Below are 14,683 nucleotides of genomic sequence, written 5' to 3'. Positions count from 1 at the left end.
TGGCGGGGCGGGGGTGCTGCGCTGGTCGTTGTGGTTGCTGCCGGCTGCGGTGGGGAGCATGAGCAGGGACGGGATGCTGTAGGGACTTGACTCAGCTTTCCCTCTTCCTCTCTCTCCGTGTGCACGTGTCGAATTGGAGGTAGCTCAGAAGACGCTTAATGGCTAGTATGTAGTGCAGGAGACTGTTCGCAATTTGTTTTCTTAATAAATAATACCCCGTGCCGATGTCATTGCTCGACATGGTAGGACCTGCTTTTTGCGTTAGGGAATGCCACGCAGAATTGTACGGGAGGTTGCCAGACCCGCGGCAGTGCGTGTTCAGCAAAACTGGTACCGGCGGTGGCAGAGGCGCCGCTAAGGCTGATGTTTTGGGAGAGCCAAAGATGTGACCTTTGGGAAGAACTGAGACCAGTGGCGATGGGTACACTGTGGCGGTGATGGGCGGCTGCTGCGCCTTCCGTGCTAGCCGAGCGTGTGTCTGTGCTGCGTGCTAGTGGCTGGAGCCGCGCCGCCCGGCCGTGTAGCCCTGGTTTTGGCCCTGGCCTGTCTCTAGCTTGGCCCGGGCTCTGGCCCTGGCTCTAGACCTGGCTCTAGACCTGGCTGTAGCCCTGGCCCTGGTTGTAGCCCTGGTTTTGGCCCTGGCCCAGGCTCTGGCGCTGGCTCTGGCCCTGGCCCTGGCTCTGGGCCCGGCCTCGGCGCTGCTCAGCGCAGCGCTCGCACCCGCGGGGCCTGTGCTGCGGAAAACAGTCCCGGGAAGCCTCGTGCTTCCTAGTGGCCTCCTTAGCTGTGAATGAATGAATGAATGAATGAATGCCTTTTTGTTTATGCTGAAGGAAAAAGCCGACAATAAAAGACCCAAAACCCGCCACACCAAACCCCCCGGATCTTTTGTGTGCCTCTTTTATCAACATAATGAAAAAGATTGCTAAAGGGAACGCCACCAACCAACCAGAAATGCCCCTTTTTTTTTTCTTTAATTTTCTGTTTGATATAGTTGTACATACTTTCATATTTTTGAAGTCTTAACTGTGGAGTCCTGTGCTCTGAGTATTTTTGACGAGTTTCCCGAGGCGTTCAGTGCTGGATGTGTGGGCATAATTGTGTGTCAGAAGGGTGATAAGAAGGAAGAATGTTTCACAACCGAAATGAAACTTTCAATGCTAGCAGGTAGATATTTAGATCAAGGCTTTGAAGTAGTTGCTAAGATTTCTATGTGGCGTTATAGTGTCTATTTTTAAAGTGTTTAATCACATTGCTTCCTGCAGCCTTCTACATCTATTTTATCTTCCTTCAACAAATTTTATCCAGGTGTTCCTCATGCATTTTCAGGACCTAATAATATATGACTGATACACAGATTCTTCCAGCTGAAGCATTTTCTTTTTTGTTTCAAAAGCTAGCACAGCATCTTGAGCGGTTTTGGTGGTACAAAGAGTGTTTGGAAAAAGCTTTCAGAAATATTTCAGTGAGTCTGCAGTTTCATAGGAAAATGAAAGAATACAGATTATAAAAATGAAAGCATTTTCAGTGAGACATGCTTTTATAGGTGGAAATGATAACCATTCAGCAACAACAGAAAAGCCTATTTGTGTGGAGCCATTTTTTTTGCTTATGCTTTGCTTTTTTGCTTTGCTTTTGATGAAAAAGGTCTCTGTGCACAAAGAAGTTGCTTTTATTGTTGAGGTCTTTTCTACCTTTACAAATTTGCTGTTTTCTTGAATGCAGAGTTTAGGTTTGGAAATACTTGTTTCATGCTGGGTAAAAACCTTGGGGTAAGCTTTTCGGTTTTAAATATTGCAGTGTAATATCTGATCCACATATAAAGGATCTGAATTGTTATGGTAGCAGCTACTGACAGAAAGACAGTTTAATGCATCCCATTGGTGAATATGACAGAAGAAGGTGGTACCTAATAAAATGTTTGTTTAGAGCTGTTTAAGCAACCCACCTTACATAGTGATTTCTCTCTTCTTTAGGTCGAAGATCTCTTCTTTCTTCAGCCTATGTGGATAACTCAAAATGGGAAAAGAGAAAAAAAGAGGAGCATAGCCTGGGTGAGAAAAGTTTGTTTCTTCCCTCTACTTTGTTTAATTAATTGCAACCTGAGCACATTTTTGCTTACCTTACCATCTGTAAACCCTTCAAAATAAAAAGGCTATGAAACAATATGCTTCTGAGCTTCTGTGTCAAAAAGCAGTCAATATGTTAAAAGTTTGTCATAAGTATGAAAAGCTGTAGTGCAGAAAAAAGTTAAAATTTGCCTGTTTATTTAATGTTCAGTTTCTACAAGCTGATTTTTTTTCTTTCACAAAATCCAAAGTGTATGACTCTCTCTGACTGATGTCTTCATTGACATTTTTTTGACAGTACTGCAGTGTGAAAAAAAGCTATTCTGTACGTATTACAGGACAATCATATTTAAGAACATTTTTTAAGGAGGATGTTTTACTCAGGGTTTTGCAGTTTCTTCTTGAATTATAGATTTTTTTAGGAGGGGATGGGGAATTAAGCTAAATTTTTTGACTGTATCTGCACATAGTACTGAGATCTCCTGTGCAGATTTTATAGCTAAATTATTTTTCTAGATTGCATTTGAAATGACATTCCACTGTCATTTTTGGTGACTACGTTAAATACAAAGGATCTTGCAAAGCATTTTTCCATGCTAAAGATAGATTTTATTTTTTTTCCTTTTAATTTTGTACCACAGGTGTTTTGGAGACTCCTTAATTCATAGTCTGCTTTCATTACTGGACCCTTGAACTGTGATTGTTAATTGCAACACAGCTTATGAGGCTGAAAGAAGAATCATCAGTGTAATTCAGGGGCTTTTGTCAGGCAGAAGGACAGAAAAATGATCAGACTGAAGTGTTTTATGCACTAATTTGTTTCTTTTTTTTTGCCTATGAGCATTTAGGTGGGAATTGTAAACATGTACTGTACATGGATGAGAGACAGCCAGTGAGTGGGTCCTCATGCCTGCAGCTTGCATCCTGCTGAGACTGTTGTTAATACCTTGTTACACTTTGCTGTCAGTAGGACTGCTCATGCAGTGTATTTTGGGCTGGAGCCACAGATTTGTGTCCTGGGATGCATTTGAACTAGTCACTTCCAGGTGGAAGTGGTTTCTTATTTTGACAGATGTCATAGCCAATAGAAATCCACTGTAGAAAAAACTGTGCTGGTGCTGGTACAGTCCATGTTTGGCTTTCTCCAGGCCTGGCAAGACCTTCTGTGGCTGTTTGGCAGGCACAGTTCTTGCTGCTCTTCTGCTGATGGTCTTGAGCCAAAGCAGATGTCTATTCCATGATTTTCAAAGAACTGCTTTGCATTTTCATTTTGTGTTCTCAGAAAAGAGAAAACAAGTTAACACAGTGTCAGCTGTATTAGCATTTTCAGAGAGGAGACAGCCCTGCAGACGTCTGCTTTGTAGCTGTCAGTTGTATGGTTGCACATACAATCTTGTCTGTACTAACTGGTGATTATAGAGAGAGTGAGTTTGTTGTGCTGAGGAAATGCTCTTTTATTTTTGTGTTTCAAACGTTGTTTCAGAACTGTTGTTATTCAAAACCATGTTGTGAGGATACTTTTAAAGGCAAAATAAGTACTTTCTTGATTTAGAGCCAGTTCCATTTCTCTGCTGCAATGATGTGCTATCACAGACACAAACTCATGTACTGTGTCCATGCTTTATTGTCTTCTCCGTAATCTCAGTTTAGAATCCAGGTCTGAATGAGTTTAACAAACTTCACTACTGAAAAATGTATGGAAAGAGCAAGACTAGATTTTGTGTACCGAAAAGCTTTTGTTCAGGAAGATAGGAATTGAAAATGTGTTAATTTCGAATTTGCAAATTATTTGTTGGTAGGAACATACCTGTCTAGATGTAATTTGGATTCCACTTATTAAAAATGAAGTACAAAGGAAACCAGAATCCTAGGGGATGGCAGAATCCAGGTGAGATAGGAAATTTCTTTTTTTTGTTAGAAAGATTCACAATGCCTAAATTGACTCATCTGCAACACCAGGTGGCAGTGCTGCCCTTACAGACATGAATAATTTCCATTCAAAGCCTTGTTCAGTACAAACCTGTTGTTCTTTCCAGTTATGTGGAAATAGGGATAAATGAGGAACAAATAAATTTGTAAGGCAAAATACTTGCCTCAGCCTTTATATTTCAGTTGGGTCTTTAAAATAAAGCAAGACTTTCTTTATAGCGCCAGTTAGCCTTAGTGAATTAAGGTATTAGCTCTGCCCATCACTCCCAGGACAGGTAAACTTTGCATCTCAGTTGTATTGCCATTTCTCACCACTGCATCAGAACTCTGTCTTGAATGAACCACTTCTAAGAATACAAGGGTGTAAGTATTATAAAAGTGACTTTATATGGTGGCCAAATATGACACTTATTGATAATGTGCTACTTGTTGATGTGGCTACATTCTGTGGGTGGATACACACTGTGAATCAAACTGAAACGACGATCATTTCCCAGGCCTGCAAACTGATGTTAGGAGTCATAACCACTGGCTTGGAAGGTGAGGGTCAGTATTTTTCGAATCATTGATTTGAACTATTCTGTTGCAGGCAGCAAGACGTTGAGTTTCTATAAAAAACTGAAAATATAAGTGAACATGATATCTCATATATCAGTGTTACAGAGACCTCTGTGAAGTCATGGCCTGAAATTAAATGACCTAAGCTTATATTTATGGTTTGTTTCGTTCATTTAATTAATTCTTGAGTATTTTTAGAGAAATTAAATTTATTAAATTAATCTTGTAGAAATGTATTTTTAGGTAGCATATATATGAGAGATTGTATAGACTACTCGTTTTTTTGATGAGTCAGATAAAAGCATATGCAGTATGTATCTGTTAAAATGTGCATAGAATTTTGATTTGACTATTAAAATATTGGTTTGATTATACACCAGTGTAAACTCTTGAGGTTTACCACCAACAATGCTAGGAGACTTGGGCATTCACATGCTTGCGTTCTAGCACTGCTGTCAGGATGCTTTAACTAAGAAGAAACTTTAATCTTGATTATTGAGTAGCAGCTTATGAAGCAAATTTGATTTACAAAAGGTGGCTGAATTATTTCAAATTATGCTTTTGAGAAAAAGTCTAGTTTTAGGTGTTCTTCACTGAAAATAAGCTAGGAAATAATTACTCGTTGCAATTAATTCCTGTAATATGACTATTACCGGAACAACAACTTGTCTGAAAACAAAGCTAAATTTCCCATTGTCTTCATTTGTCTGCTATTCTTTTATCAGCCCTCATTTTGTAGTGACTCTTACACTGGAGATGAGAGATAAGTGTTTAATGTATATATGGAGTTCATAGATAAGTGCTTTCCATACTGTAGATCTGATGGAGAGTTTCAGCTTTGTAGGCAGCAGTAAAGGTCAGTCATTAAAATTTTATGTGTGAAATCTCTTAGGATGCTGTTGTATAATGGCTAAAAGTCTTGTGATCTTGTATTCATGGCATTGTATTCATTTGGTTTATATGCTACTAAAGTAGTCAAGTCACTCTAGTGGTTTTCTAGTGTGCTCTTCATCTTCATGAGCACCTTGACAAAAGAAATGCCAAGCTCAGGGCTTGGGTGTGGCCCAGAATGGATCACCTTCTAGATTCAGGAGGGTGATGCATAATAAAACCAGTTCTGGAATAAATAAATGAGCTCTGAGTCTCAGCTCCACATTACTGTATCATCAAAGATACAAGATACAAGATTTTGAAGCAAATGCTTTTTTCCAGCTGTCTCAAAATGGAGATTAAGAATGGTGGATGACAGTTGATTTAATTTAGACAAAGACCTACCTGGTGCTTTGATCTGGATAAGCTGAGTTGGTTGCAGCATCCCTTCTCTCTAGCTTCTGGCACTATTGGGAATGCTCCCTGTGCCTTTACCTACATGTTTCATCATGACCTTTGTGACTTCTGGAGAGATGGGTAATACAAAATCAAAGGCACTTATAGGTACTTCTTGTAAGGATATACTCATATAAATTTCTTTACCATTAAAAAATTGCATCTGGTTTTGTAGTGGTTATCTTGTATAGCATGGCCTTGATAGCCCTCATCATCTCAGTGTCTTGCGCTGTCTTTTGTAGGAGCTGGTACTAGCCTTACTAACTTTGCCACAAGTTTCCCTTTGCTTTCATGGTCATGAATATGGTTTGCCTTCCCTCAGCCAGAGGATAAATACTTATTTTGTGTTTTGAAGAACTCAGGAGGAAAGTTGTTATGTAAACAAGGAATACGGCTATGTGGCAGACAGCAGCATTTTACAGACTAGGAGTCAACTGTCTATTCCAACTCAAGACTCTGTTATTTTGCTGGAAACTTCATCCATGTGCTGTAATTTGACAGATTACCTATAAGGTCAGAATAGCAATGTTCTGTTAAAACTTCACCCTCCATTGTTCACTGTGGTACAGGTGTTTTTAAAGTAATAAATAGTGATATTTCTTGTTTTTTGGACAGCGTCCTTCAGAGACAGAGCATGTTACTGATGCAGTGCTGTTTCCTGCCCCTGACAACTTTGCAAGAGTAGAAGGCTTAGTCTGTTCTGATGTGGTGCTGCAATTGGCTTAACTCACATTTCTGTGACAGATGTGGAGGCAGGTTGACCTTTCTGGAAAATTAATTGTAAGATGGGCCAACCTATCAGCTCTCCAAGGATGGCAGGCGGACCTTACTGAGAGATGTCAAAGCGGTGACTCACTGAGTAACAGTTGCAAAAGAGGAAGCAAGTTCCAGATGTTGCAGAGGGAATGCGTTAGATTTCTGGTCCTCGAGATGGGAGAGAATAGCAAGAAAGAGTGTGATTGAAGTCTCCAAAGCTTATAGATTTGGTATCTTCAGTTTATGGTCAAATAGATGACATTAAGCATATATTGAGCAGCTTACTCTTTCTGGGTAATCTTTATTTTCCAAGAACAGTACCAAGCTAAAACTCCAAACTAAATTAATTTAACTTCCAATTAATTCATTAAATGCAATCGCTATCTATCTACAATCAGAAGTTTAAATTCTGGCATGGTCAGATTAATATTGTTAATACAACTGCTGAAGCAGAATGCTATAAAGCTACTTTGTTACTGGCACAGTGCCCCATTTGATTAACAGGATTTCTTTGGATTACTGTTTGTGACTGTAAGGTTTATCAGTATGGTACTGCATGTTTCTGTGTCTCATTGTTTTACCGTAAAATAAAAATCCATGTCTAAAGCACTGTCCAGCACATCCTAGACTTGAAAGCAAGTGGGAATTTTAAGGACATCTGTTAATTTTTTTTTGTAGATGACTTTTTTATACTAATTTCATCCAGCACTTCGTAGAGTAGGTTTTTTAGCCTTTATTTTGTAATAAGTTAGGATCATCGTGTATTATTTTCTGTTAAAGTGTTCAACAATAACTGAAAGTACTGTTTTCATACAATTTTTAAATTGTATGTTAAGAATCCAGAATTTGATTTCATGGACATAGGTTCTATTCTAGGTTATATGATGGCTCTGCAGATTTTCCTGATGTTTCAGTTGATTAAACGCATGCTTTTTCTGCTTTCTCCAGCTGACTTAGCCCACTTAATGGACAGAACCTATGAAAGAAAACTGCCTGTCAGCTCTTTGACAGTAGCCCGGGTAAGGAAATAAATACCATCCATAAACTGGTAGAAGTGACTGTGGAATGCTTGTGTAGTCAAGTGAGCTGAGAGGCCATAAATGATACCACCTCTGTTAGGAGTTCTGGGGTCATAAATATCTTGTTATACTATTAAATTGCTGCGTAAGATTAAAAGCCTGTTTTATTGATACTTTGTACTTACTAGTTATTACCCAGACCATAGGGTCTTCGAAACAATTTTTTTTCTCAGTAAAATTGGACTTCACTCTTATTGGGTTGTGTATTTCTCCAATATGTTTCCTGCCTTCCTATAGTTTCTGTCTTTGTGAGCACTTTAAAACCTCTTCAGGCACTGTATAAGAACCCAGGCTGCTGGGTGCATTTCAGAGAATGCACTGAATTCGTATACTGCACTGTCTGTCTTCCTCCAGTTCCAGGCTTCTTTCAGAGTGAGGTGGAGGTGGGCATATTTTGTTTTTATGGCTTTCTTTCGTTGCAGCAGACTGAGGCAGAACAAATGCTGACATGGGTTAAGCAAAGCCATTATTTTTACTGAGATTAGTAACCAGTTCCATCCTCTGGATGGATTAATCTGGAAAGGTGAAGGAAGAGCAGAGATACGTGTTTTTAAATACCCTGTGTAAATGAGTATTTGTAATGAGGAAGGAGAATAAGTATGTCGTTTGTTTAAAAAACAAAAACTAATTTCAGTCTTCAAAATTATCCAGAGAAGCTGAGTTATCTCAGTAATATCACTAACTAGGGTAATTTGCACCCCTAACTGAGGAGTCACAGAAGGCTTTGTTCAGTTACAAGAGCAAGCATTTATACAGATCAAGCATTCTTGACCATGGCTTCTGAGACAGTATCTACGAGGGAAATGGGTGTTCCTCTCCTTTTTATGAATCAGATTTACTCTTTTCCTGCTTAGGTTGACTTCCCTGGAGAAACGGCATTTTCAGATTGTCAAACAGCCCCACTTTTCAATACCTAGAGCTAACATCAGATTCTTATTTTCTGAAATGTAGGCAAAGCACACAGGCATGCTACTGCCATGCTCAGCAGACGAGATCTCTGTATGTAAAGCATGCAAAGAAAATTAAGAAATGGGAAACGAAATACCAGTCAGCTGATTTTTTTTTTTTTTTTTTTTTTTAATTTTTTTTAAATTTTTTTTAGCTTAGGCTTAGGGTAAAGAGAAGTACTTACCTTGAGGACATGTTTGTTTATTATGAACTGAAGGTATTATATTATAAAGATGCTGTAGTGATCCTGCACCTTTATGCTTACGTTAGTAAAACATACAGGAAAACAGGATTCACTGTTACCATAAGACAAAGTCCGGTTGAAAACTTGGCTTGTATTTAAGTAATAAACTGGGAGTTCTGTAAGAAGACAGGATTGTAAATGAGAGGACAATTGTGCTGTACTGCATGGGGGTTGATTTTTTTCCTACCATTATAAAGTATAGTGAAATACAAAATTTTGCTGTCCCTGTGCTTCAGAATATATATATGTAATAGTATGAATAGGCACAACAGGCAAACTATAGGGAAAAGAATATTTTTTTGAAAAAGCAATGAGGCATGTCAAGACTCACTCAATTGTGGCAAAAAATGTAAGGAACTGAATATATGCTTAAAATAAGGGTATGATTAAAGATCTGAAGGTTTAGAGGAACAGCAAAAATACAGGATACTGAGCTATAGGTGTTTAATCCTCAGATGGCTTTCAAGATGCATAAAGTTTCTCAGAATTAAGGAAGGGAGTTGCCTCAGTTTAAAAAGGTTTGAGTTTTAGCAGTCTAGAAGAAACCAGAATTTGGAGCAAGCAAAGATTTCTCGAAGAATTCCAGTACTGTCAGACAGCTAAATATTCCAGGCAAATGTGTTTTGTTATTGCATTTTCTTCTAATATGCTTTATGTGAGTGCTTCCTTTTTAAGCTTTTCTTTCTTATTTTTTAATCAGTTTGTTGACAATATTTCTTCACGAGAAGAAGTGGATCAAGCTGAATACTACCTTTACAAGTAAGTATCTTTTCACCCCCAACATGAAGTTTGAGTCATCCGAGTAAATACCATGAAGTCTTGTCCTTTGAAGACTGAACCTTTCCAGCTCCTTGGCTTTGATTTCTCTCTTGAAATGTATGCACATCTACTTGTCTTACAACTCACAGCCAAGCACTTTCTTGCCAACTTCTCCATGGTTATGGCTGCCTTCTCTGGACCTCTGGCATTGTCTTCTGTCAGGCATGTTAATCTGAGATACTGAACTAGCAGCTAATGCAACCTCGAGCTGTGGTCTATGTTAGAGATGATGAAATTATAAGGAGTAATATTTGTTCACAGTTTTTCCTTCTGATACTTTGTTTTGTTCTCTGAGTCATTATTTATCTGAATTGAGTGCATGATATTTGGATGTCTTAGTGTAGGACTCAAGGAAGCTTTTTCCTTAGAACATGGAAGACTGAAAATCAGCGTTGTGTGATAATGATCAAGTCAAGGCTGAATTAAGTATATTATCCCCTTAGTACCTGTATGTTTCTCAGATAAGCAGTGTAGTTCACTTCATGCACGGGTTTTTAGGGTTTTGGGCAACTATTTTAGTGCTGATTGAAGTGTAGAGGGTACCTTTTCTGGTACCCTGTCAGGTTGAATGCTTGCTTGCTTCATGTCAATACCTCTCAGTATTGACTTTAAGAGGGTAGCAATTATTGCTGATCACTAGAATAAATTAATTATTTTATGACAGTTGCACACATATTTTGAGAACTAAATTTTATGATGGAGACAGTAACACATCCTGTCAAAGCGCATGAGAGAGCATCCTTACAAATAATGTCAGGTTATTACTCATAAAAATAGGTTGATTTCTTTTTAGTTAAGATGTTTTCTAGATAGCTGGTTTTAGTATACGCACAGTTTTAAGTATGTGACTGCATTAAACTTCAGATGTCCCTGATTCTGTGGTACTGTTGGGACAGTGTCTGAACCTTAGAACTTCAAGATGGAAGGAAAGGATGGAAATGGGTTAATACTAGCAATATCCTGTAATTTAAAAATAAAAGGAGGAAAAATAATCTCATGGGAGGGGAGGTTAGTGGTTGTCATTCCTTTTGATCAAGATTTCACTAGTCTTACCAGAATTTGTGGTCAGAATTCAGTTTTCCATCCTGCAAAAGCAGAGAGGAAAACAGAAGGAGGTAAACCCAATTTAATGCGAGCCCTCTAGTACCTTTTAGTAACATTCTTGAATGTGTTGTATTTTGCCACATGTCTTTAAGTCCTCTCTGACAAAGTCAGGCCCTCTAGGGTCAGGGATTCCAAGAGGCCTTTGACTTCCCTGACATGCAAAGGAAAGTGGGGTAGTTTTAATTGCAAAGTATCCAAATGGCATAGATAAAATCCAGATATTGAGGTGTCTGTAATGTGTCTTACAGATTCTTCCTTCTTGAAAAAAAGAAGTTCAGAAAGAGTGATAAAAAGTTAGAAGCATAAAAAATGGTCCATTATGGGAATCTCTAATATGTAAATATCCTTAGTCTTAATATGTGCCTGGTTAGTACCTCAGGTAAAACCACAAGATATTTCTATCCTTAAGAATACATTCTGGTAGAGAGAGTTACTGTTCAAAACCAATCATCGTTATTTACTGTTTTCCTGGGATGAAATTCCACTATGGCTGGTGAGAGTATAGCTGTGTGCATGTCAAATATAATAATTTATCATTGATACAGATATTAATCATCCATATGGAGAAAAAAGAAAAGTATTGGTGTGTCACATGGCTTGTCACACATGCTCTAGGTGCAATTTTTCTTCTGTGTGTCCCTGTGTTGCAGCTTTGTTTTGGTGTTGCAAAATGCTGTCTTTTGGTGATACTAGCATCAATTTTTAAGGAGACTTCATTCTAGCATTGATCTGTGAAACTATTCTCAAAATGGATATGTATGCAGGTAGCAAAAGTGTTGAGAGGTCTGCAATTCATGTAAAAGTCCTAATTATAACAGTATTTTCTCTGCCAAGTGAAAATAAGTGTTCTAGTTTTGGGACATAGGAAATGTGGCTGTTTGTAAGACCCTTTGGTTGGTCTTATTTTGCACTTAGGCTGGAGGTAAAATGAAAGACATTTTTATAAAGACAGGTCTTTGTAGCTGTGAGGATGTTTGACACAGGAAAATGTCCAGTGTAAATGGCCACACCATGAAGCATAAATGAGGGGAGTAGAGAGGGGAAGTTAAAAAGCAGAGAAGCTTTGACAAGAAGTCTCTCTTTTTCTGTCTTAATGAAAAAGCTTCAAGTATAATTTTTCTTTCATTTAAGGAGATGAAACTTCTGAACAGGAGAAAGGCAATATCAGAGAAAAGCTGGTTTTATGTCTCTTTTGTATTTTATATCTTCTGAGGTATACAAGTTGCAAACAAATGTTGTGTACATGGCCTAGTAAGTTGACTGTATGTGCATTTGCCTGAACATAAATAATCAGTCAATTTCCAAAGTCCTGTGGCTTTCCCCTTAGCTGCTTGTAGAGTATAAGGAAGGGAATTTGATACCTCTGCCCAGTGTTTGGAGCCTCTGGTAACCTGAGGGGAAGGGTAATCAGTTCCAGCTCCCCTATAACGTTGGAAGATGTTCCTGGTACAAAATGCGAACTGCCTGTGGGAAGAATCAGAGGGAAGCAATGGCATTTCCATGCTTGCAGTGTTGTGTTTTCTTGGAGACAGGAGTGACAGATCTTGTATTTGTTAGCTTTGTAGACTTTCCGTCTATAATGTGAGGCAGAACATAGTTTCAAAAAGTAGTATTCTGGAGCATTACCCTAATGCATTTAGAATCCCAAAATAAAATATATGTGTTATATTTAGACCTGTTTCAATTTTTTCTCCTTTTAAAGCAGTAGGTCTCCAGCCATACTGTCTCCACAGAGGATCTTGAGCTCTCAAGAATAGCTATGTGGAAACTGCTATGCTACATTGTGGTACATGTCAGTAAGATGGTAAAGGCCAGTTTGAGGCATGATGTCATCTGCTTTCAGTGCTCCTCTTTTTGTTCTCTTCTGAATACCTCCCTCCCTCTGTTAACTGTCAGACTTTTGAAAAATCCTTTCATCTCCTAGGATCCCAACAGAAATTCTCATCAGAATGCAGAGCACTTCAAAGGTCTGCAGTTCGCTGTACTTTGTCCTGTCTCACTGAGATGTCAGTATTTCACACATCAGGGTGTTTTTCATATGATTGAAACATTAGCATAATGAGGAGAGGTTTTGTGATGAGGTAACTGCTGATGTTGTATGTAGGTTTTATGCCAACAAAGATTTTTCAATGTGTGTGAAAAGAATTGGTGAAGTTTTTTTCTGTTTGGACTTCTCAAGAGAATTTTTAATTGCATTAAACCCATGACCCACAGTGTAGACAAAAGTATACACAATGTCTGGAGAACGTGTTTGTATGTGCATGTGCTCTTCAAATTCTTTCACAATCTGCCTAGATCTTCTTATTACCTTCCTGTGACACTTTCTGTGATCGATGATTTTTATTTTTAAACAGAGCTGTTTCAGCAGACTTCAGGATTTATTACCTGGGGTCTATACTTGATTATAATCACAAATGGGACAATAGCAAATTATTAGAAGTTATTCTTAGATGTACTATCTTTTATAGACTCATAGAATCGTTTACGTTGGAAGATACAATTTTGAAGCCAGATTTTAGCCTTTAAATAATTTTGGCTCTGTCATCTCTGTACATATGAAATTGTGCTTTTTCCTAATAATACCTGTGTGTCATTACATGCAGAAGAAGTTTCACTTGTACTCTCTATATTTACATGTCTGTTCTATGGGTACAGAGGTTGCACATTTACTTTCATGCTAGTCGACCAGCTTAGCGTCTGAAATTGTTGTTACTCTAAAGTAGTTTATAATAAATTTTCACAATGGACCAAAAAATGTATTACTGAATGATACTTGTGTGGCATTCATTCTCACTAGTATGCTGCTTTGTTTCTGTATATAAATTTACAGTACATAATGAATACCATCAAGCACAAATAGAAGAGATGTAGACAAAGTCCTGTAACATATTTAATTCTTCCTTTGAGATGTTTTCTTTCTCTTAAGGCTGTAGGTGAAATGGACTTCATTAACAGATCAAATCTTGGTTCTCAATGCCTCCACAGAAGTGTACGGGTTAAAAAAAAAGGTATAAAAATAAATGAGTTGGAAATAGCTGCCTGCTATTCGACTTATGCAGCAGTTATTTTGAAATGATATTGAGAAGTGGTGGAAGCATCTAAAGAGACAAATACACTTTGTTGGCAGAATGGTCTGTTTTACCAGTTTGAACACCAGCCTAGGCTGAGTGCTCTAAAATAAGTTCATTTACAAAAGATATGGGCGTCTTTTCAGAAGGTAGGGAGGCACAAGGAAGGGAAACACCAGAGAGATGTATCTCATTAGAATATTTACTTACTTTCATGTGAATGATAGAAATATGAGGCTTTAGTGCTATTCCACTATGGTTGCCAGTGTGTGATGCTGCTTTATGTGAAGAAATATCGGTCACTATCCAAGCCAGTGCTGTCAGATGTTGGCGTTCTGGCCGTAGGGACTCCACTGTGCTTCTGACTCCAGCGTTCACTCATTTGTGCACAGAGGGGCACACGTTGCTCTCCCTCTCATCTTTCACAGTTTGTTGTCTTTGCCTGTCCGTGGTTTGTCACAGTCTGAAGTGCTGGAATCTTTGGAAAAAAAACATTAGTTGTAACATGCTGTGAAGTGCAGGAGAACCATCAGTAAAGATAAAATATTGAAAAGCATTCAGAGGAATCTTTTCCTGTATTACATGCCTTTTCAGTTGTCTGATTTCCATAGTTCGTCTGTCCTTTTGTATATATGGTTTTCTTTAAACTTGGCAGAAACTGGTCAAGAATTTTCTAGGCACTGCATATAAAAGCACAAAAAGTTGGAAGGCTTTTCATGCACACTAATTTTTTTTGTGTGTGTTGCCAATACTAGAAGGACAAGCATTTTGATTTTAAAAGCT

The 14,683-nt window shown here is 38.3% G+C and overlaps 1 protein-coding gene across 2 annotated transcripts in view; it reads left to right on the top strand.

Moving 5' to 3' along the window:
- Positions 1 to 14,683, top strand: part of MRPS27 (mitochondrial ribosomal protein S27) — a 42,866-nt gene that overhangs the window by 149 nt on the left and 28,034 nt on the right. Inside the window, exons 1-4 of one of the 2 annotated variants that reach the window (XM_088156008.1) lie at positions 15 to 139; positions 1,977 to 2,054; positions 7,587 to 7,657; positions 9,610 to 9,668. In XM_088156008.1, coding sequence (XP_088012134.1) covers positions 7,604 to 7,657; positions 9,610 to 9,668 — 113 coding nt within the window. In that variant the 5' untranslated portion in view covers positions 15 to 139; positions 1,977 to 2,054; positions 7,587 to 7,603. Of the gene's footprint in view, positions 1 to 14; positions 140 to 1,976; positions 2,055 to 7,586; positions 7,658 to 9,609; positions 9,669 to 14,683 lie in introns of those variants that run through there. The other variant, XM_014882860.2, reaches the window with a different exon arrangement.

This window comes from Sturnus vulgaris, chromosome Z (genome assembly GCF_052056855.1).
Source record: "Sturnus vulgaris isolate bStuVul1 chromosome Z, bStuVul1.hap1, whole genome shotgun sequence".
Lineage (NCBI taxonomy): Eukaryota > Metazoa > Chordata > Aves > Passeriformes > Sturnidae > Sturnus > Sturnus vulgaris.
Note: the sequence above shows the minus strand (reverse complement) of the source record. Positions and strands in the feature narration are given on the sequence as shown.